General features: G+C 43.3%; 4 protein-coding genes across 6 annotated transcripts in view; 2 read left to right on the forward strand and 2 right to left on the reverse strand.

The window, feature by feature from the left end:
- The first annotated feature begins 1,772 nt into the window (after positions 1-1,772).
- Positions 1,773-12,768, forward strand: LOC117571618 (neural/ectodermal development factor IMP-L2). Its single transcript, XM_052005797.1, has 3 exons — positions 1,773-1,994; positions 11,037-11,876; positions 11,975-12,768. The coding sequence occupies exons 1-3, from the start codon at positions 1,989-1,991 to the stop codon at positions 11,987-11,989; spliced, it is 861 nt and encodes a 286-aa protein (XP_051861757.1). The 5' UTR covers positions 1,773-1,988; the 3' UTR covers positions 11,990-12,768.
- LOC117571624 (uncharacterized) lies at positions 9,372-9,977 on the forward strand. The gene has a single exon (XM_034253845.2). The coding sequence runs from the start codon at positions 9,879-9,881 to the stop codon at positions 9,975-9,977; it is 99 nt and encodes a 32-aa protein (XP_034109736.1). The 5' UTR covers positions 9,372-9,878.
- A 737-nt stretch (positions 12,769-13,505) lies between the features above and the next one.
- Positions 13,506-23,031, reverse strand: part of LOC117571610 (neurobeachin-like protein 1) — a 36,218-nt gene continuing 26,692 nt past the window's right edge. For both annotated transcript variants that reach the window (XM_034253828.2, XM_034253829.2), the window contains 11 exons: positions 21,305-21,448; positions 20,855-21,242; positions 20,633-20,801; positions 20,448-20,572; positions 20,082-20,389; positions 19,731-20,011; positions 19,323-19,674; positions 18,803-19,265; positions 18,629-18,743; positions 15,254-15,431; positions 13,506-15,188 (listed from right to left, as the gene is read on the reverse strand). In XM_034253828.2, coding sequence (XP_034109719.1) covers positions 15,023-15,188; positions 15,254-15,431; positions 18,629-18,743; positions 18,803-19,265; positions 19,323-19,674; positions 19,731-20,011; positions 20,082-20,389; positions 20,448-20,572; positions 20,633-20,801; positions 20,855-21,242; positions 21,305-21,448 — 2,689 coding nt within the window. In that variant the 3' untranslated portion in view covers positions 13,506-15,022. The remainder of the gene's footprint in view (positions 15,189-15,253; positions 15,432-18,628; positions 18,744-18,802; positions 19,266-19,322; positions 19,675-19,730; positions 20,012-20,081; positions 20,390-20,447; positions 20,573-20,632; positions 20,802-20,854; positions 21,243-21,304; positions 21,449-23,031) is intronic.
- Positions 21,557-22,843, reverse strand: LOC117571617 (cuticle protein 21). 2 transcript variants are annotated; one of them, XM_052005796.1, is made up of 3 exons: positions 22,597-22,842; positions 22,197-22,528; positions 21,557-22,136 (listed from the first exon to the last, which is right to left on the reverse strand). In XM_052005796.1, exons 1-3 carry the CDS (start codon positions 22,609-22,611, stop codon positions 21,665-21,667), a joined length of 819 nt encoding a protein of 272 aa, XP_051861756.1. In that variant the 5' UTR covers positions 22,612-22,842; the 3' UTR covers positions 21,557-21,664. The 2 variants fall into 2 exon arrangements, with proteins under 2 accessions (XP_051861756.1, XP_034109730.1); XM_034253839.2 differs by having other exon boundaries at positions 21,557-22,528; positions 22,597-22,843.

The following is a 23,031-nucleotide window of genomic DNA, read 5'->3' on the forward strand; positions in this document are numbered from 1 at the left end:
GGCACAGCGGGGCTTGTCTTGTCTCGTCTTCTCTTCTCTTTTCTTGTCTAAGGGCAGCGTCTGTTGCCAGGCAGCGCTTGGGGTGTGTGGTGACCCCAAAGACCCCGCACATTGATTAGCAGCTCATTATGATGATGATTGCTGTGCTTGGCTCGCTTGGCAATTATCGCACATGTCAAGCCCTCTCCCCTCGCCATGCAGTGCACTTAAAGTGCACACTGCAGTTGCAATCTCATTTGAATTTAACGGTTCAACTTCAACTTCGTCTTCGACGAGTGCATTTCAATTTATGGCACGGAATCAATTAAGCTTTATTTGCAACACACTGTGAGGCGGGGGCACGCGCGGGGGGTATGGCATATGCAAATGTCACAGCAGGTCTGCCACCAAAGCGCAGCCCTGGCAACCCAGGGCTGCTCAACGCAATGCGTGACGTCCACAGCAGCCATTGATCCGCAGTTGCATTTAGCTAGCTTACCTACTTGTAAGTGCGGGGAGGGGGAAGAGTCAGTGGAAACGGAAGTACCGCCCCAGCTGGAACTGGTTACGTTTGAGATTTGTGGAGGGCCGCAAATGAAATGCAGATTTCGCTGGCTATTCAATTCGGACAATCAGAAGCAGCAACACAGCAACTCGCGTAGGCTGAACGAACCAAAGCATTCCAGCTGCTGCTCAACGAATTCAAATGCTCCGAAACTTAACAAGGGTCAACGCAAGAGTCAAACACTAATTTCTGGACACAGCCCAAATAGGAATACATAGGCATAACAACAAAGAACAGGCCATAGCAATATCGATATCACTAGCGATATATCAGGAGAAATACTCACTCGGACTTCAGGTATCGAAAGCTTTCGATACGCCTAATGATCCTTTGCCTATATCGATTAGTTGAAAAATACGAACGATGAGGGTGCGATAGACGCCGATAACGTTTGTAAAATAAATGTGCATCAACAAATGCTTAGAGTGACCAGCAATTCTAGAATGTAGTGCATGAGTTGCAATTTATTAACCAATTGCTTGAAATATAAAGTGATTCAACATTTAATTTAATCAGATGATAACCTTTTACTTGGAACCAAGTCACCGAACATTCGATAACTTTCGATACCGGCTGTGAATCAACACTTGATCGCTGCACAGTCTAGTGCAAATTTTTGTAAATGCTCGCAAATAGAATTAACTGCTAATGTCGAGAAAAAACTGTATTTGAATTATGGATTGAGGTTACAAATGGATTAAATAAATGTATCTAAATAAATGCGTACCCATTTTATTATATGCCAATTCGCATTCGGGCAGCGACAATGCATATCAACGCGAATATTAATGAAAAAAATGTGATATCAAAATAAATTTGCATTCATTTTTTCAATCAAAGGAGCCAGCGCAACAAATCGTCACCCACACTTACGCACAAGCACACACGCACACTTTGAAAGCAGCATCACACGATGGCGGAGACGACGATGAAACGACGAGAGCAAATCCAATACCATTACAAATACAAATACAAATATAACAAAGCGTATTGGTGTAAGTACACGCACATCCATCCCGATGTTAACACCAATACTAATGCATGACAAGAACGAAGATGTGATGGAGACGAAGACAGAGACAGACGCCATAACTGTTAATAAGCCGAGTGGCGGCGACCAATTTGCTGTCGCTTTGACGAGCAGCAAGCGGCACTTGTTGAATTCGGCGGCCGATATAAAAAGCATGGACGCTCAACCTTTCGCCGCACAGTAACAGTAACAACACTAGCCAACAGTCATCACATCACATCTCACTCGTATCGAACGAGAATAAGAGAGAATACGCAAAAATCAAGAACGTTCAAATAGAAAAAATACATTTGAGGAAAGTTGTAAACGATTCGGTATTTCCCTCAGCGAAAGTGCACGTTCAAGTGAAAAGCTCCAGTGAAAATTAAAGTGCAGCGACTATCAAAAGGAACCGCAACATATAATAACATTAAAATGCAGGTATGTACTTACTTTTAACATAATAACTAGTAAAATCATGTGAGTACCTATCATACGTAAATTAATTATAATTGCGACTATCAGTCAGTAATTGATTGGGCTCTGAGTCAGCCAGAGAAACACCTGACACCTCAAGTCCGCGACACTTTCGGACCATCGTTGATACTACCTATTTATAAATTGACAGATAATAGTGCTAAAGGCTTTATTTGCGTTGCCAAAGATTACACACCGTAAAAAGGGTTTTTTTCGTCATAATGTGTCAGATCTATCAAATAAGCTTAATATTGAATTGACTTTTGTTTATTATAAAGCGAAGATTTCGTTAAAGTTTTTATATATTAGGCGTAATACAATTTTGCACATTGCCCTAGTCTAATAGACTCGGTGAACAATTATTTATATGCATTATAATATTATATTATCATGATAACAAACAAAAAATACGGTATCACTTGGCAACAAATCTGGATTTCAGTAGAGAAAAGTTGATAAATGTAGTTTGAGGCCTTGCCATTGGGTCTGGAAGAATATCGTGATTTGCACATTTTAATCGTAATTATATACCAACTTTTATATAATATAACCCATTAAAATCTAAAGCGAGGCCTTCACAAAATCATGACGTCTAAAGCTTATCGCCGGGCATAATTAACTGACACGAATTGACACTGACAGTAAAACATTTTGTATTTAAAATTTTATTTATAAATCTCTGAGTAGAATATGGGATAATATAAAGATTGAGATACAGTTGAAGTCTGAAAAATTGACGCCGAAAAGTCTGCTCGAGTGGGAAAAAGACTTGTGTTTGTGTAGAATTCCTTCAAAATACGGAGATTCTCAGGGGTTTCAGATAAACAGAAAAATGCTTTTATGCTCCGATGTATAAACAAATACAAGACCCTCTGGCTACGACAAAAACAGAATACAGAAATGTCTCGAAATAATAACAAACTTTTGCAGATTGTTTTTATTTTTTTGGATGTTATTAATTTGCATTTCCACGTAACATTTAACATCCGATTAAGGCGAATTTCAATCAATGGCGAAATTGAAATTGCCGCGCTCTTATCTGCATAATTGGTGGGTGACTCAAACAGCTCCATTTAGTGTCATTTTCAACTCCAATTGGAATTGGATGCTGGACTACGTGCGCCTCGAGACATGCACACAGAGAGCACAGAATCTGTAACGCCTGCCTTGTTGCTGACGTTGACGTTGCGCTGGTCACGCAGTCGCTGCTCTGCCCGCTGCCCCGCATCCGAGCATCCGGGCGGTACGGCAAACGAGTCGGACCAGCGAAATCAATTCAAAAGCAATTAATAATCAGATCGTTTTGTAATAAATTGCAATTTATTTAATGAAAAGAGTGCAAAAAAACCTAAACAAAATGAAAAATTGAAGGCGAAAAGCGCAATGGAGTACAAGTGTACACACGCACACATAAATATACAGACAGGGACCGACAGACAGTTATGGAATTAGCAAAGCGGAGCACTGGACGAGTTCAAATGCGTCACAGTTACTTGAGAGGGAGGAAGCGAGACAGCGCGAGCGAGAGATTGAGCGCGGCTGAGGGGGTAAGTGCTGGGTAGATTGGCGGATCAACGGCATTCGCTTTTGCATTTTGCATTTGACATTTGCATTTGCATGCCATCGATCAAGAGAGACAGAGACAGTCATAGGGAGAGAGAGGGAGAAAGAGAGGCACGAATGCGCTCATTCGATCATAAGAGCAATCAACGGCACTGGAGCTTAGTGGAGGCATACGTCGCTCTTCGTTTATGTGTGCGACTGTGCGCGAGTTTGTGTGTGTGTTAATAGCTTATGCGTCGCTGCCTCTGCTGACGTTGGCCCAACGGCGACACCGAGAGAGACGAGCCCCCAAGCGGCGAAATGGGCAAAGGGTGAGGCTGCGGCGACAAGTGCGGCGAATTAGCTTGTGACGTTGCTCTTGCTCACGATACACAAATACACACACGCACATACAATTGCTTAGTTAGAGGCAAAGCTGTCATTATGCTGCTGGATGGGAGACAAAGACAAATAGATATAAAAATATGTATGCATGTTTTGTATCAATATGGACAATTTGTGTGTGTTTGCCTATGTGTGTATGCTGCCAATTAAGAGAAATTGTTAATTGTGTGGTATTTGGTTCGTTTGATTATAATGTGAGCAACGGCCCTGTCCTCGATGTGTGTGTGTGTAAAGCAACGAGCCCCCTTTTTTATATTTTTTGCTCAATATCGCTCATAATTGTTATTCAAGCTCTATTGAACTTTTGCGTTGATAATAGCGCCAAGTTGAAAACATCTACATACGTCATTGGATCTTCAGTTTTGTTTTTCTTATTTGTTGGTCCAACCCTCTCGCCTCCCCCCCTCAAGTTGTTATTTTATAGATGGAGATCACATGCTTGGACCCCAATTCACAATATGTGTGGGTAGTTCACAATATTCAAAAGCGTCGCAATTCCTCGTAAATTTCAAGCAGACGGCAAAGAAATTCCCATAAATCAAATTAATTGGCATGGATTAAGATTTTATTAGAAGCATCTCTGACGTAGCCAACGTTTTTGCCTACGTGAATCCCGTCTACTCTTTAACCTAATACGAACGCATAACCTCGCTTCCAACAACTGTGTGTGTATGGTAATGCCACCTGCCAAGCTGTGATTAACTCGAACGCTGACTCATCGGCACACACTCACACACACAAACACAAGCACGCACGCATAGCAAAGAGAGTGAGAGGTGAAAAAGAGCGCGACAAGGGCAAGGGCTTATGGGTTATGCTCGGCTTTACCTTTTGCCCGCTCAATTGCAGTCGACGTCGCCGTCGCCGTCGACAGAGTTGAAATGGCTGATGCAATCGCAGCGTTGAATTGGGCGAGTGAGTTTAGAGTCGATACTCACTTCGGTGGTGGTCGCCGATGGTCACATTGCTGTTGTTGTTGTAGCCCGTTGTTGGTGTTAGTGTTGGGTGCTCTGCTTGTTGCACAACGAACAAAAGGTAACCAGAGACACACAAAAAACACACACAATGCAAGAATGCAAGGAAAGCAGATTACAAACACTTACACACTAAGCACACACACACACAGAGAACGTGTATGCATGTGTTAACATGGGCACACTCCATAGGTTAATTGATAAATTAGAATACAATATGAATATGAATGAGCAGATGAGGAAGTGTGACGCCGACTGCGACTGCAACTGCGACTAGTCTATACTAGACTAGCTAGTTAGTTAGTTACTCAATATAATACAATATAGTATGCATGATAATACTATATTGTATTATATTGTACCATATGTGCTGTTAATGCTAACAGCTAAACAATTAGCGATAATTGAAATTCATTTCGATTTCTCGGCCAGCACTCGAAAAATTTCCACAAGCCGAAATTCCAAAAAAAAAAATATACAGTGGTTTTATAAATTTTCCATTCCATTTTGCTTCCACACAATACAAACACAATAGCGATTATAGTACTTTTATATGTTATACGATTGTTTGGATTGTTTGTAGTAATGTTCGTAGAATTGAAGATATATCATAGCTTGTGACAGGCTTTGAAAGGGAAATCCACTTGCAAGTTCAGACATTTGTCTCTCTCTCTTTTTCTCTCTCTTGCTTGCTTACTTTGTCTGTCATGGCTGCAGTGAGTGTGGAGTCGGTTTCTAACCTCAAAGCTGAAACCTGTTGAATCCATTCTAAATGAATAGATCAGAATACAGTGGAAATGAGCCGACTCGTACTTCCGTTATAATTCCCAGGCAGCGGGTTTTTTCTTTCGTTCTTCAAAGACACGAGCTCTTTGCACGATGTCGCGACGTCTTTGAGGTCGAGGTCGATTCTTTTTTTTTTTTTTTGCTGTTGCCAGGCGAACAAGTCAAGTCAGTCTTTGAAAAAAAAAGAAAAACCAAACTCCATGAAAACGGCACACAATTTGTGGCATGCACATGAATTTTCTCACGTCGTCACCCGGTGCAGTGCAATGGATAGTGTATATAGCAAACACTCACACACTCATACATTTGATGATTCGTACAACCTGCAATTCACATGCCAGCATGACAACTGGTGTCTGTGTGTGTGTTTGTGACTGGTCTTGGCAGTTGCATGTTGCACTATCGTTTCCCCGAACTCAATGTCTGTCCCCCCTGTCTGTTTGCTGACTTTGAATGAGCCGTTTTAGCATCTGTACCCTCCCTCCTCGCACCTTCCGGTCTCGACTGTCTCGACTGAAGCCGTTAATTAGCAAGAAAAGTGCAAACTAAGCGATCGAGCTAGAGAAAGAGAAGGCGAGAAAGAGCTAGAGAGAGAGAGAGCGAGAAGTGGAGAGTGATCGCCATTAGCTGAAGCGGGCCAATTTAGCTCTACTGCAGTAGTGTATAGTGTAGAGTGTAGAGTTTGTACATCTCTCCCCTTTCAGCTGATGCAATAATTGTTACCACACCCAATAAAAAAAAAAAGAAAAGAAAAATATAAAACAAAAGCTACGATGATCGTATGATCAGAAGACAATGACACGATCATGCCATCATGTCGACCTTTCTTCGAGCCCCACACACACAGATTTCTAGGAAATTGACATCATAAGCTTGGGGGGCATTAATCAAAATGCGATAGACCCAAATGAGATCGATAAGTCGGTGCTGCCAAAAAGGCTGGTACGGCTCTCAATGCTAATGAATATGTATGGCTCGTTAACGCGATTAGCAAATGGAGATATCTTCAACTGTAGCTTGTCTATAGCTTAATTTGAGTCACACTCATGAATTATCTGTATTTACATCTATAGCTCAATCTGCTCCTATCTTAAGCTGCATCCAGATTTCAAATTGTCTCTTCCGGAACATTAGTTTAATTGCTTTCGCTAGGAAATACCACCACCTCGAAGATGATCTTTGTAGACTTAATTGCCATAAATGTACTTGTCCCTCTTACGTCAGCGTTACGTTGCGTTACGTTATCATCTGATTAGAAAGGGATGAGGTGAAGAGGGTGAGATGGGGCGAAAACTTACTTACCTTTGAGATGTGCCGGCGTTGTCTAAGGGCGGGCACGAGACACAAGAGTCATTCAGCACCTGTGCGATTTTTTATGCCATCAATTGATATGCCGCTGAAGAGGGGAAGGGGAGGGAAGGGAGCAACTCGATTTGTGTAACGAGCAATAAATATATATTACTTGTAGAATTGCATCTCGTTGTTGGCTGTCAATGATAATAAAGAAAGAAAAACTAGTCACAGCCAGCCAACCCGGGCAGCAAAGAGAACGCGCGACACTCGCGACCCGATCTCAGATCTGGCTGCCGCCCAGCAACAAGCAACAAACGACAAGCGACAGCAACAGCAACAGGCAACCAGCTACAAGCGGCCAGCAATTGCTGCCATTTCTCCCCTCTCCCACCGTCCCGCCACAGTCGCTGTCCACGTAACCGCAGCACAGCGGAAAACGAACACGCGATCTCTTGAATTGGCTGCGGCTGCGACTGTGACTGCTGCCAGTCTGTCTGCCATTGTGGCGGCTCCCTTGCTGCCCCTCAGTTCCCCTCAGTTCCACTGTCACACGTTGTTCCTGATCCCCACACCCTCCAAAACACGCTCCGCAGCGTCCACGAGTCGGATCGAGCAATCAACGTTACACACTGTGTTGTTTCTGCCCTCAACCGAGCGATCGCAGCAGACAAACTGGCACTCACTTGATTGCAATGAACAACAGCATGCAGAGCGATGACTGAGGAGAGAACGGGAGAACAGCAGAGACACAGAGAAGAGAAGAGTATGTGTGGAGCGACGACTTGGTGGTCGCGGACTAATGGAACCTTGCATTCAGCCGATTCTTGATTCCCTTGCCCCTGCCCCTGTCGCAGACCCTCACTAGCTTCATCTAAATGTTAAAGCCATGCCGCCACTCACGTACGAATCTGGTCGAAAGACAAGCAAGCAAGAAGCTTAAACACAAGTGCAGCTCTTGGCCATATATTTGAATTCTTGCAGTTGTCAACGGAGTCAAGCCAACAAGTCAACGCAATACGCATTCGAAAGATTCAAGAGCCTTGAGTCTAGCTCGCAACTGTACCTCGAAGTCCTAAGGAAATCTATCTTCCTATACTAAAATTTCGAATACGACATTTAAAGTCGTTAGTTGAATGCCTAAATAATTGAAATTACAACTTCCTAAAGTTTCCTGTTAGCAAATCCACTTTGAAAGCTTAGGGAAACCAATTAGAATTTAATAATGCCATTATATCTGAAATGGCAAAAAATAATTGTAAAAGTTCATCAACAAATTAAGGAAACTTGTAAGTTGTATGCTCATGGAATCACTTATGGAATTGCAATATTATTCCTTAAATAAATGTATTACAAGGTTTCCTGCTTTGAAAGCGATAAAACTTCACAACTTTATTCTTTTAACAATAAGTTTTATGAAAAAGTAAAAATGTAGAACATGGAAATACCAATTTAATAGTTGAAGTTTGGAGAATAGAACAATTATGAATGGAAAAACTTCAATTCAATGATAAGGGATAGATTGAGAAAACCTAATGGAAAACGTGATTAATTTATTATCTATCATAGTATAGTTTTCTATCTGAAACTGTACTACATTAAAATTTAACATATTCAAAACAACAAACTGAGGAAATTAAAAAATATGTTTAATATTAATTTCAAACGAACTGTAGAACTGTGAAGCTATGATAAAAGAAATAAGAAATATGCATTCTCAAAAGATAAAAAGCGGCGGAATATTATGAAACGACCTCGACTCGATTGTGTACAGATCACCCAAAATTATATATTACTGGATTAATAGATTAATGGATTAGTATCGAGTTGCGAAGAGCAGCTTAAATTGGAGAATTGTATTGCAATCGACAGATGCTAGATGCGATGAGATAGTCACTGTGGAGATGGTCCAGTTCGAATTCGCTTGCTCCGGATATTAAGTGTTGTATGATGATGGCTATGCATGCGTGTTTTTTTGTGGTGATGGCATCCTACGATCTCTGCTAAGAATTGTGCCGACACGAACTCGCACCCGAGCTCATCCGAGCAGCGCAATTGCAGCAGCAGCAACAGCGACCGAGGTCAAGACGAAGGCAGAGACGAAGCAAACAGCGTGAGTGAGAACGGGACCGAGAGAGCTGGCGAAGCAGCAAAATGAATGGCGGACAGCGGGGTGCGCAAGAGTGGCAGAGAGAAAGGGAGAGCCAGACTCTGTAAGAGAATGAGTGACAAAGAGAGAGAGAGTGGAAGAGGCAGAGGAAGAGTGAGAGTGTGACTGCGACTGCTCGCGTTGCGGCGGAGCAATATAAATTGAAGACAGCTAACGACGACGAATCAGTTCTGTTACAGTTTTCAGCTGTTGAACACAACTTTTTTTTGAGAGTCTCTCGCTGACGTTGAGCCCGCTGTGCGAATAAAAACCGCGATTTCAAATCGAATACACTTCCCCCCTCAGAAAAGTTTCAAAGCGTAAAATACAAAAAAAAAGCCAAAGCTTATTTGAGACACCTTGACTTGTAATGTCGATGAACCGTGCGTATACCAAAAAGTGTCGCGCCCAGAACAACCATAAGAGTCAAAAGTCGCAGTGAAGTCGTGGTCGAGTAAAGAAGCAGCAGGAAATCATCTCCAGAATTATCCAGCTAGAGAGTGCAGACAATTCGATGAACCGTCAGCTTGACATTCGCTACGTCGAATAACCCACGAAACAAACTCGTAAATTCAATACAATTGGTACCGACCAGATCATAAACTGGCAATCAATTGTTGCAGCCAGCAAGTCGAAGAAGTTGCCAAGATTCCACCTCAATTAAGCTGCCAGGCTACCAAGACGGCATCCCTCGCCGGTCCTATGTCAGTGCTAAGACAAATACTGCTCAACAATTTCAATCAGAAAGCGCAATCGAGATCGCCACACAACTTAGAGCTGCTCAACACGTTCATAACATAACAAAGAGCTGTCGATTAGCTCTCGAAACAATCGACTACTACTGGCAATTGAGACCGATAACCGTTACGCCGAAATTCGCAAACATTTTTTACCGGAAGAGAAAAAAGAAATCAAATCAAAAGGTGAGTTCCAGTTCCAGTTTCAACAAAATCTCCAACCTTGAGACGAATTCGCCGAACCACAAAAACAGAAAAAAACCCCTCATCGCATTAGACCCCATTTCGAAGGGCGAATCGAAATAGAAAAAAAAAACTACAAATGAAACTCAAAATCTGATGCAATATTTGACGTACAAATTGTCATACGAAATTATGCATAGCTGAATCGCTAATCTAGCTGTCTAGACGGGCATTCGAGTTCGAATTCGTAATTCGAATTCGAAATTCGCAGAAAATTCGAAATCGTTTTCGAGCTGTCGTCCGGTTAGCCTTTGATCCGGTGTCGCGTGGGTGTTTGCTGACGTCATTCCGTCCCACACACGTCGTCTCTCACTCTCTGTCTCTCTCTCTCCACCATCTTTTACTGCTTGTTGCCGTCTCTTTCGTGTCGAATGTTCTATTTCGGTGTGAACCGCGTGGCATGGTGAAATTCGGAAAAGAAAAAACAACCAGTTTATTGAATTCGGGGCAAATATCTGCTAATTACCATCAAAGGATCTATCTATCTATCAATATCAATTTCCGTTGCCCACTTAAGATTGCCATATCTCTCCCACTCTCATGTCGATTATATAGGATGCGTAGTATATTCCCAACATATTTCGCAATAGATAGTCGAGGAGTACAGTCTAACGATAAGAATCGGACCTCCTAGCGTTGACATTGCGTTTGTGATTTACGGCCTTCGATTCGGACGTAAGTTGCGACTGCGTCCGGCAGTACAGCAGTCCAGCAGTCATCAGTCCGTCCGACCGACTGCCGACTGTGCCTCTATTGATAATGCTCGTCATCGTGGGTTTATTAACCTACATATATCACTCTATCTATCTATCGCTCATTCGCTCGTACGACGACAACGTATCACTAAGACCCGCCTCGTTTCTTTTCTGTTCTTTTTTAGAAAATGAATTTAAATCTGTGCGCCATAGCGCTGCTGCTGTTTGGGAGCCTTTCGGTTGCCCACAGTCGTCCATCGTCGAGCGCCGATTTGGACGACAACAACGAGGTGGATAACTCCATTCAAACCGAGCCGGAATCCTCGTCCTCATCATCATCGTCCAGCAAGCATCGCAATCGTGGCAATCCCTTCGAGGATGAGTGGCTGAAATTCACCAAGACGCCCCCGACAACAATGCATCAAGCTCCCGGCGCCACCGTTGCCATTGTCTGTGAGTTCATGGGCTCCCAGGTACCCAAGGTCGAATGGATCGTCGGCCAACTGCCACTCTCCGAGATCGATAACTTGGAAACGAATACGGTGTCTGAGTATGCGCCCTCCGCAATTGTGCGTGTTCGATCCGTGCACATAATCGATCACATGCTGAGCGAGTCCCGAATCTACACATGTGTCGGACGCACTGGCTCCAAGATGCTTTATGCCAGCACCACGGTGCATCCATTGGACCAGGGTCGCGATCAGAGGCTGGGCGGTTTGATACGGGCGGAGAAACAATATCAGGGCGATCAAGCTCCTCGCATTGTCCACACGGAGAAGACGCATCTGGACCTGATGGGTTCGGTGGTGATGTTGCCGTGCAAGGTGCACGCTCGCCCCCACGCCAAGATCACCTGGCGCAACAATGAGGACAAGGAGATCGTGCAGGGTGAACACTTTAAGATCCTGCCCACTGGCGATCTGTTGATCTCCAGTCTCAAATGGGAGGACATGGGCAACTACAAGTGCATAGCGCAAAATCGCGCTGGCAGCGACTCGGCTGATACCTTCGTCTACCCCGTACTTGTAAGTATCTCCTCCTCGTCCCCCATCTCTATCTCTTCCGATTCTTACGGCTCTTACTAACTGACGATCTTCCCTATGTTTGCTTTGACTCTTTGCAGAAGGAACAAGACTAAAGATTGCATAAACAAGGCTATTGAATTGACACACAAAATTCTTAGTTAGTTAGATAGATCAAATGCCATTGAAGATGCGTGAAACAAAGAAAAATACCATAAGAATATATCACAACATTTAAAAAAAAAGACACAAAAAAAAGAAGATTCGGAGAAAATAGCACAGACGAATAAGTTTAGTATTAAGTGGAATAATTTTTAGCACGTAGTCCAAGTTCAACTCTAGAATCTAATGCCGGCTTAGACTTTAATGTTCATACTATATAAATCGAATAATTTCCCGTTTTGTAATTCTTTTTAATTTTTATTTTAATATTAATTTAGTTTTTTAGTTTTTGTATCAGGTAATTCTAGTTAGCAATTGATTGTTCCTAACGATTCAGGCAGCTAATCTAGTTAACTTTAACCTTATTGGCCGTTACTTAATCTTACTTGGCTCAATTAGCCAAGTCATTCGCATCCCCCCACACACACACCCCGCGACCATAAATTCAACTCGAATAATAATCGAAACAAGTATTCGCTATTCATTTGCAATCGAAATTTATTTATTGAACGATCAGCACATTCATTAATGCCATCGACCATCGCAATGCAAAAGTATTCACTTAGTTAACAGATCAGTTATTGTATACCCTATATACTGTACAACACACGTCTCCCCCTGTGTCCCACCATTCAAAATACCCTACAATTTATATTTAATTTTTTAAGCTAATTGAACTGAAGTATGCTTTTTTATATATGTTTAAATATGAATAAAAAATACATGAAATTAATTCGAGTGTCGTTTCTTTTGTTTTCTTGAATAATTAACACATTTTATTGACCAGTTATACAGTTATACAATCTATACACAGTGTGTCACATAAGTATTGTCTACAGCTAAAATCGAAACACTTTATTCGCACTTGCACTTTTAGCATTTTTTTCTTTTTTTTTTTTTTTAACAAATAACGAGCAAACGTAGAGTACGTATATAAGTTAAAGACTTCTAAATAATTGATTGATATATAGTTTTTTTTTGTTGTGGAGTGCACACTGACTACGAGTGTATAGCATATATAGCATAAGTGAGGTTAGATTAGGTTAGTTGAGTTGTATTACGTCCTGATTGTGCGCTTGAAGAGAAATTAAGAAACGGGGAAGATTGCGATCAATTGGCAACGATCTATTACGCTCTATTATACATATATTGTCACTTGTCATTGGAATTTCATTTGAGCGAAAAGATAAGGTTGGGATAGGGTAGGAGCGTAGGGCGTTGTGGGGTTAACTTGAGGATATCTGGTGGTGTTGAAAGGGTTTCACAATCTTTGGCAAGGGCCCAAGTTTGAAAGAGAAGTGCAATCAATTGGCATTTGCGATTGTCTGCAAATTTTGTCTACAAATTTCGTGTGTGCCGTGGACGGACTCTAATTTTACGTTTAATACTTGAATTGCATTGGGAACGACGACGGCAACGGCAACGGCATTCACCTGAACCAAAGACACGAGATATGTCTCGTTTTTTGTGTTTCTTTTATTTGCAATCATTTTGGCTGCTTGGCAAACGAAAGCTTTCTCAGTTGGCATCAACTGGACCCACAGATTCGACTGGGTTGGGTTGATCTACCTCACGTTGTTGCTCTTGCTGCTGTTGCCGGGCAGAGATTTTGGGGCCAATTTGAAAGTCGCGCATGAGTCAGAGATACTTGTGAAACAAGCCAGAGGCAATGGCAACGGAAACGTCCGACGTCGGACGATGGACGCGAGGCAGCAACAATGTGACAGAGGCAGAGCCAGAGACAGCGGCAAGTGCGCACGGGAATGGATATACCCACAAAATGATGGGTATAAAGCGGGGGGAAACAACTTAGGGAGGGGAGGACAGCTGACGATCCACTCTGCCAGGCAGGCAGCCAGGCAACCAGTTTGCCTTCTCCTCCCCATCGCAGTCCCCCGTTGCGATCGACGCTCTAGTTGTGTGAATGACGGCACGTATTTATATGTGCTAATTTATAAAAAAAAAAACGTCAGCGCACAAGCCTAATGATAAATGATTTATTCGAATATTTGTCAAGCTAATTGGAAGGCGCGCGCGAAGCCCCACACAACATAAAATATATGGTATATAGTATGTAGAAGAAGAGGAGGCCCCATTGAGTGTCTAGCCTCCGGACATGACCAATGAAGGCAGCTGATTAATTGCTGATAAAAGCACAACAAAAATGTACAGAACTCACACAGAGGAATGAAAGAAATAATGGGAATACTGTTGAAGTTGCATGTGTCATCATACTTGGTAATTCAAGGGAATGAAATGATATGCTATCTATTGTTTCGATCTACTAATACTCTCTCTCTCCTCTGTCTCATTCTTCTCTCACTCCACTTCTATCTTTCTGTGAATAGAAGTGTATCTGGCGGATACTCAGACATTAGTCAATGGGTTATTTCAAGCAACGCATTCTCACCTTCTTCTCTGGTCAATACTCTTGCAAATGCTACCACGCTTTGAGCGTGTCATTTGCCGCATTTGTTTGCCAATCTCTTAAGTTTAGATATGTTTTCAAATTATGTGATGTATGGTTGAAAAGCGGCAGGAATTTTAAGTAGCTGATTTTTTCCTTTTCTCTTCTATATTAGTCTCAATTTAATAAGTTCTTCCTTTGCAAGGGTATTGCATATTCGGTTTGGCCGAAGCTAACACAACTTTCTTTAAATTTATCTTTTGGCACGTAAGCGACAAAAATACAAAAAAATGGAAACAAATAAAATTAAAATGACTTTGGACAATCACGACAAAGATATTGAAAAAATGCACAAATACTACGTTATACATAAATAAGAATGAAAAGACATTTGCTAACAAATGGAAATTCTGAGAACTGGGGCACGTCTTGCCAGTGATTCCTTGGGATTCGCAATAACACAAATCGGAGGGGTAGGGGGAAAGAATGGGAGGGGGCTCCTCCTATTACTCAATACTCAATAAATAAAAACGTATATGCTGCGGAATCGAGTCTTGCCCAGTTGCAGCTATTGTTTCGCTCAGACGTTGAGCACGGAATGTTTCTTGCTGTTGCCACTGGGCAGCTGGACAGCGACAACCGCGAGTCGTCCATCGCGCAATGGCGCCAGGATGTGCGTGTTGCCTGGGGTCACCACCACCGTCTGGATTGGAATATGCAAAGGAATGTCAAAGACGGGCTTCAACCTGCAAAGAAATGAATGAGAAGGATTAGCAAACGATATTCATTTATTTAGGTGGATTCTACTCACCCATGGAGGCGGCTCATGGTAATGTCGCCGGCATCGTCAGCCACAACAAGATAGTCGGAGGCACAGGCGAGTCCTGTCACCCGACCAGAGACATACTTGGAGCCCAGGCTGGCACCGTTGATGCTATACACATGCACCGAATGCGATGTGTCGTCCAAGGCGCTGAAGGCAATATGACCTGCAAGAGATGGGAGAAATCAATTGTAATGCTGACGTCAGAGAGATGATAAGAATGATGCCAATAAACTGAATTGAAATGCAGGGGCAAAGAAGTCGTTGCAATTGTGACGGGAGACCCAGAGTGTGAGAGGGGGCGATTGAGGGAAGCGGGGCAAATTGAGCATCTCAATCTTATCGACAAACCGGAACGATTGCGGTATGTGGGGCAGGGAGCGAGAATTCTACGCAGTTGGAAATATTACGAATACGCACAAGTGCGAGTTCGAATACCGAACTACACAGAGAGAAAAAACCGATAAGGTTTCAGAAATCACAGAAATCTTGTTTCAATGAAGATATTAAAGATTATTTTGATACACATTGATCTGAGATAAAATCTAAGAATTTTTTTTGTAGATTGCTTTCAGTATTAATTATAGTATTGGTATTTTTTTATTTTAGTATTTATTGGGTATAATAATATACATTTTGTAAAGTATTCTTTCCACTTTTATATATCTTAATTTCTTAGTACTTTCAGTATTAATTATTCGGTATATTATTATTTTAGTGTTTATTGGGCATAATAATTTATAATTCATAAAGAATTTTCTTCACTTTTTGCATTCAATCGTCTACATTTTTGTTAGTATCTAGTACGTTCAGTATTAATTATTTGGTATTTTTTTAATTTCAGTATTTATTGAGTATAATATTATATATTTCGTGTAGTATTTTCTCAACCTTTTTTATGCAATCATCTAAATTTGTTAGTACCTAGTACTTTCAGTATTATTTGGTAGTTTTCAAATTCAGTATTTATTGAGTATAATTGTATATATTTCCTAAAGTATTCTCTCCACTTTTTTACTCAATCATCATATCAATGACACCTCATTACAAAATCTTTATTGCTAATTAACCTTGAACAAGATTCCGTAATATAATGATTGCAACTTGTAAGAGAGTAAGTACTTTGTTCGGCTTTCCAAATTTGAGTCTCACATCTGCTCATAAAATGAATTTCAATGTACAGGCATATATATTTTTCACTGTGTGCATTCGAGTGTACGAGCACCGAGTATTACCAATGCAGAGTGAAGAGAGAGAGAGTGAGACGAAGAAACCTAGGGTCCGGCCCACATTGATTATCGATAAGCTGGCTCGAAGAAGCGCACGCTTCTCGCTGACATTCTCGAGATTATGACACGCTTCACAAGATAGCAACAACAAGAAAGCAAAAGAATGGGGAGCGTTATTCATGCGGATCATTAAACCGATGCGTAGTTTGTCCTCTTATCAGTGTTTGCGGAGCTACTCTATGCCAATGAAATTGATTGAAAACTCGTTCCTAAAGTCTGTTGCAGAACAGCTAAACAGAGAGCGGGACGGAGAATGGCCGAGCAGTGAGGAGAGCGAAATCGAGCGGGTGAAAGAACGAGGGACAGACTGATTGAGAGAGCGCGTATTGTCGCATTATAAATTCATGAATTTTTTTTTGAATGGAGCAACATTTATTTCCGAGTGCTGTTTGATGATGCCTCAATTCTCGTGAAGTAGATGCTCTTCCACGTGATTTTGTTTAAACTAGAAATAACCATGTCACAGGCAGTTTGCACCTCCCCATTACCCCTACCCCAACGTCCCCCTCACTACCCATCACTTTGCGTCGCTATCTTCTCGCCAATTGCGACATTTTACATTCATTCAAAAAAATCTCGATGCGGACTTTTTTGTATTTTTTTTTATTGTAGACTCACACACAGTGGGCCACTCACACACACACACACTCACGTAGAGTGGCATTTATGGCCCCCCTCGCTGAGATTTACTACAAACTATTTCATGAAATTGTGAAGCGCCTCAGAAGAATGAAGAATGAATGAGTCGACACTTGCTCTGTGGTGCTTTTGCGTCTTCTACGCATACAATATGTGGGGAGGCGAAGGAAGCGGACGGAGGAAGGGAGGGAGGTAGGGAGGAGGGATGTCAAGGGGTGCGCTGAGAATTGAAGGCGGTCGTCGGGTCGTGTGACTCGCTGTTGTGATTGCGGCGGGACTTGCTTTCTGAATTGATTCCATTAAGCATGAGTATGTGCTAGAACTACACGATTCTCCGTCCGTCTATGTGTGTGTGTGTTCTAGCTGATAAGCTGAGAGCAGTGGAAGGAGGCAGTCGTCGTGAGTTTGACATTTAATTAAAGCCGTTTTATTAATTGAGTTTTGCAAAGAACGCAATTAACAATCCCACTTACTACAGCCGAAAAAAAATATCAATTGATTTATAAATGTTTTAAAACAATTTCATTTAAATGCCAGCCGGAAATTGCAAAATAAACATACAACATTTGGAGTGGGCCCGACTGCAGTTATATACATACATATATAAAATTATAGTATGTGCATAATTCACATAATCAGCAAAGAAAGTGCAAAGTCGTAAATTCCATAAATGCCAGGCGCCAGCACTTGAGCGGCAATTGGGAATTTTAGGGGTGGAGGGGGGGAAACTCACAGATATGGGGGAATTTCAAACTGCATGACTTCTGCTCGATCTGGTGTGATCAACCTTGGCACTTACGATTGCCAGTCACTTGCGATTGCGATTAGCCAGCCAGCAGAATAGCTAAGCTCAACTAGCTGCTTAGTCTAATGTGCTGTGTTTAATTAAGATAAGATATGAAATTGCTGTATCACAAAAAAGAAAAATTAAACAAATTGAGACCATGACGATGAAATGCATGAACAAAAGTCAAGCAATCATCGCACACACACACACACGCACACACAGTCACACATACGTGACACACAAGTGCTGCCTAGAATATCACGTGATATTTGCTGTGTGTGTGGCAATTTACAGGCCATTTGATAAGCGAACAACTGCGACTGGCGACTGCTGCTGATTAAATTGTTTCGAGTGCCTGCCCTCTTCAAACACCGACTGCACATTGTGCTAACACACACACACACCCCCCTCCGCCACCGACCCTGCGCGCAAGCACGTGAGTGCCATTGAGTGTGGGGTCTGCTGTCTGATAAAGGGCCAGTTCAATGATACTACGCGCCAAACGGAAGCGCATCGTCGATTGCCCCCAGAAGTAGGCAATGTAATAATTCAATCGTGTCGACAGCAACGTTCACTTTTTGTAGCATACTTTTGTGCGGCGACGCACAGAAATCGTTGCATACTTTTAGGTTGTGCGATCTCACTTACCATGATATGAAACAGTCACGAAGCTGATTTGTACACAGAACTCCGTGCAGCCAATCGGCTTGAGTGTGCGCACAAATTGTCCCTCTTGCAGCGTGTACACATTAACAGTGCCATCCTGCAATATTTGAAAGTAGTTAATTTCTTACTTAAGCGTTAAGTCATTCTCTTACTTACCAATGAGCCGGATACAACAAGATCCAGTTCTGTGTAGATGGCCACACTGGAGACGGCATCGTCATGGCCATAGAGTACTGTAAGCGGTTTGGGTGAGTAACTGTTCTGTGTATTCAGTTGGGTAATCGCTTGCATATGCGACTGTCCCGTCAATGCGTGCACTGGAATGTTGCTAGTTGGGCCACCGCCCTGTTGATTCGCCTGAATGCTCCACACAATGGACGTGCAATCCCTAGAGCCGGTCACCAGATATGAACCGCAATTATCTAACGCCAAACAGGTGATGATGTCCAAATGACGCGTCACAGACGCCACCGTTTTGCCCTTGTTTAGATTGTAGACGCGCAGCGCATTGTCCCAGATGCCGCCGGCATAAAGCAGCTTGCCATCGGTGCTGACTGCAAAGTTTTGTGAGTGCGGCGGCTGTGAAGAGTGGAAGGGTCCGAAGACACGCTTGCGATTCCTGTAAAATTAAGACATGTATTAGCATTTCTCTGGGAATTAAGAACGTGGCACTTACTTAAGGTTTGTTGTAGTGGCATCGATTTCCAGTAGAAAACCTTGCTCCTTGTCGAAGGACATCCATGAGTTGCAGCCGAGAATGCAACCTTTAGACACGCTGACCAACACATCGGGGCTCATCTGCAGGAAGGAGCGTGGGGGACTGCGTGGTGGACTTAGATACACAATGGGATCCTTAGGTGTGGAGAGCTCACAGTAGTACTGCACAACCTTGTCCAGGAACTGCGTGAAATCCGGGCGTCGTAGCTCCGCTCGAACCAACTTAAGTGATGTCTCCTCCTGAGTGAGACGGCGAGGATGTGGCTCTCGCAGCAATTGTGAAGGCACCTGGCCAAAATTGTTGATCATACCTATAAGGAATGGAATTTTTAGTATATTCATTAAAGGGACCATATCATCAGCTAACCTTCAACAGCTTCCCTTTCTATGGGATTGGTAATTTTGTCCAGATCGACGGCACCCTCATAGGAGCAATAGTAGAACACATTTAGCGCCTCAACGGCTTTGGGTCCTTTCTGCTTGTGGCCAAAGATGAGGTCAATCCAGTGATGCAGATGCTGACTAACATATTCGGACTCCAGTGCGCGCCGATGTATGGCAATAAATTCTTCGGGCGTGGTTGCCCACGCAGGCAAAATGACATCGTCGACCTTCTCCTTGGTGATTTGCAATTGACCCAGATCGAACCTAAAGTCAGAATGTAAGAAAGAAAGTAAATAAAGCCACGAAGTAAGAAAGGATTTAGGAGACCGCATACTTATTCATATTCTTGAGAAACTCCGGAAAATAGAAGAACTCGGGTATTAGTTCTTTAACATCGTTGGGATTGTCCATCAATAGCTTCCACGTTTGCGGTATTGAGTGAAATTGTCGGTCTGCCACGTCAAAACGACCGCTCTGCAGATCAACATGCAGCGAAGTGAAGGGTTCGACGCGCAGAAGATAATGAAGAACTCCTGCGGAGTTGGAATAATGAGTTCCATAGTGAAACTTTGGTATGGCACCCGAGGGATCCTCAAAGGAATCGTATTTGCTGCGGACTTCAGCTTCGTTTTTGGGATTAATCTGTGTGAAAAAATATTTGGTTAATTAAATGTGTGTGATTTGCCTGTAAGGCACTTACGCATCCAATAGGCTTGGACAAGTCGCGGAATGATCGAGGGTCCGTCAGATCCAGCACGTCGCTGGTGTAGTCAGCAAGGATCCAGGGGAAGACGGGATACTGGCTCAAATCGTTATACGAGCGACCTAAACATAAGAAAAAGCTTAGTCTGATATGGAGTACCAAGTTAGTTTGAGGCTTCTTACCAGCTATAGTATTTAGGTACATCAAGTACTCAAAGTTGGATATTTCACGGTTAACCCAGCGCTGTGTTAACCCTGAGGCGCGCAGTAACTCCGGCGGAGATCGACCCGAACCGTACAATATGTTTGGTAATGGAAGACCGACAATTTTGGTAAACACTTTGTTTCGAGTCTAAAGTGAAAGACGTTAAAATTTAAAGTTGAAATTCTTCCATCGTTACATACCTTGGTAGTAAAGTTAAGAAAGTAGCTGGTTTGATCTATCAAAAAGATCTCCAATGCGCTGCGTCTAAGATTATATTTTCGCAAATGAACCTCTCGGATTTTATTGATAGAAAATCTAAAATCGTGCTTGGAGCCATCGTCCGAAGCTGGACTAAGGTCCACAAATGTAAAAACACTTTGGTTGACCTCAATGCGTCCCTTGACTTTGGTCATCAGAGTGATGAGTTCACAGTCCTGGGACATGACTAGTTTCTCCAATGCCGCATCCTGTTGTGACTGTGTATCGATCAGCTGACGCAACTCCTCCTCTAGCTGGGAGCTCTCATCGTCAGCGAGAAAGTCGCGCACTACCGCATTTTTGATAGTTGAGTCAAACTCGGATATTTCCCTACAGAATAACGCGAGTTTGGGGTAAAATAAAATGATTGAGGGAATAAGGAAGCTACTCACTTTGTGTCGTAGGCATTGGTGGCGTTGTCCCGCAGATTGGCGGCATTCTCGTGCTTGTTGGGATACAGTTGGGGCTCTAGTTTAAGGCGCATGCGTGCCACATTCTCGTGTGGCGAAAGCTTCCAGAACTCTTCGGCTAGCTCGCTGCAAAGGTAAATATAATAATCAGCAAATGGCCCATGGCTTAAGGTAGGAGTCAGTTTGAGAAAAAACCCTTGTGAGCAGCTTATAAAAATCACAAAATTTGTTTTTGAAAAATTTTCTTTAATTTGGATTGCGATGAAAGTTATTTTATAGCACGACAATGATTAATCGAATATGTACAAATGAACATCCTTAGTCCAGTCTCCTTATCCGCATTTAGACAACGATGGGAGCGGCAAGGGTCTTGGCAAGCACTGGCGCTGGGGCAGCAGCAACCACTGGAGCTGGGGCAGCGAACGATGTCAACTTGGCGACGGGTGCAACGGGAGCAACTGGAGCAACAGCAGCAACTGGCACATCCTTCTGGACGACGGCATTGAAACCGTTGATGGAATCGGCATAGTAGCTGACAATACGACGAGAGCCATCGGCCTCAATCAACGAGTAGCTGCCGCGCACCACATCGCCATCGCGGGTCTCCTCCTGGGTCTTTGAGTCACCGGTGAGCGTGTCCTGGACATCGTAGGCATAGGTGTACTGTGGGTGGGCATCGACGACCTCAGCGGCAACGGGAGCAATGGGGGCAACTGGAGCAGCCAGGGGAGCGGCGACGGTCTTGGCAAGCACGGGAGCAACTGGAGCAGCAACTGGGGCAGCAAGAGGAGCAGCAACGGGAGCAGCAGCAAAGGTCTTGGCCACCAAGGGAGCGGAGTAAGCCAGAGGAGCAGCAACTGGAGCAGCAGCGAAGGTCTTAGCCACCAAGGGAGCGGAGTAAGCCAGAGGAGCAGCAACTGGAGCGGCAACTGGAGCAGCAGCGAAGGTCTTAGCCACTAAGGGAGCTGAGTAGGCCAGAGGAGCGGTGTAAGGTGCTGGAGCGGCGAAGCCAAGAGGGGCCGAGTAGGCTGCTGGTGCGGCATAACGTAGAGGCGCAGCAAAGGCAGGCTGGGCAAAGTAGGGAGCAGCCGCCAATGGAGCAGCAGCAGCCAGTGGAGCAGCAGCTGCCAGAGGAGCGGCAGCCAGAGGAGCTGCGGCCAAATGGCCCTGAGCCGAAAGCGCCATCGAGGAGAGGACTGCAACAACCTGTAACGTTGTCATTGGATTAGTTAATTGTAATCGATCCGAGCAGTTGAGGTGACTTTGTGACTTACCGTCAAAGGATTCATTGTTAGGCTTGGGGGGGAGTTTTGATTGTCACCGTCGGTTATCAAAAATGAACTGACATACTGTTACCAAAACCGCGACGCTTTTTATACACAAAACCATTCAGAAGGCAGATTCATTCGCGAAATTTGCATGCGGTAATCAGCTGCGTACGAACCTCACACGCAAAGACAACCACACACATCTACCCAACCGTGTACCATCAACCCAACCGGTAGCCAACCCCACCCATCCCTCGTCTAGTCATCGCATTTGGCTGTGTCTGCCTATGATCCAAATTCGCAGCACGTAGACGACGCATTTTCTGTTGTCAATTCCAAAAAGCGTTTTCAATTTTTAGTTCGCTCTCAGCTTGGCTGCCACTTTGGTTTTTGGGGGCCCTGCTCCGAATTCGAATCCGAATTGGAATCCACAGAGCAAGC

Source organism: Drosophila albomicans, chromosome 3 (assembly GCF_009650485.2).
Source record: "Drosophila albomicans strain 15112-1751.03 chromosome 3, ASM965048v2, whole genome shotgun sequence".
In the NCBI taxonomy this organism is placed as follows: domain Eukaryota; kingdom Metazoa; phylum Arthropoda; class Insecta; order Diptera; family Drosophilidae; genus Drosophila; species Drosophila albomicans.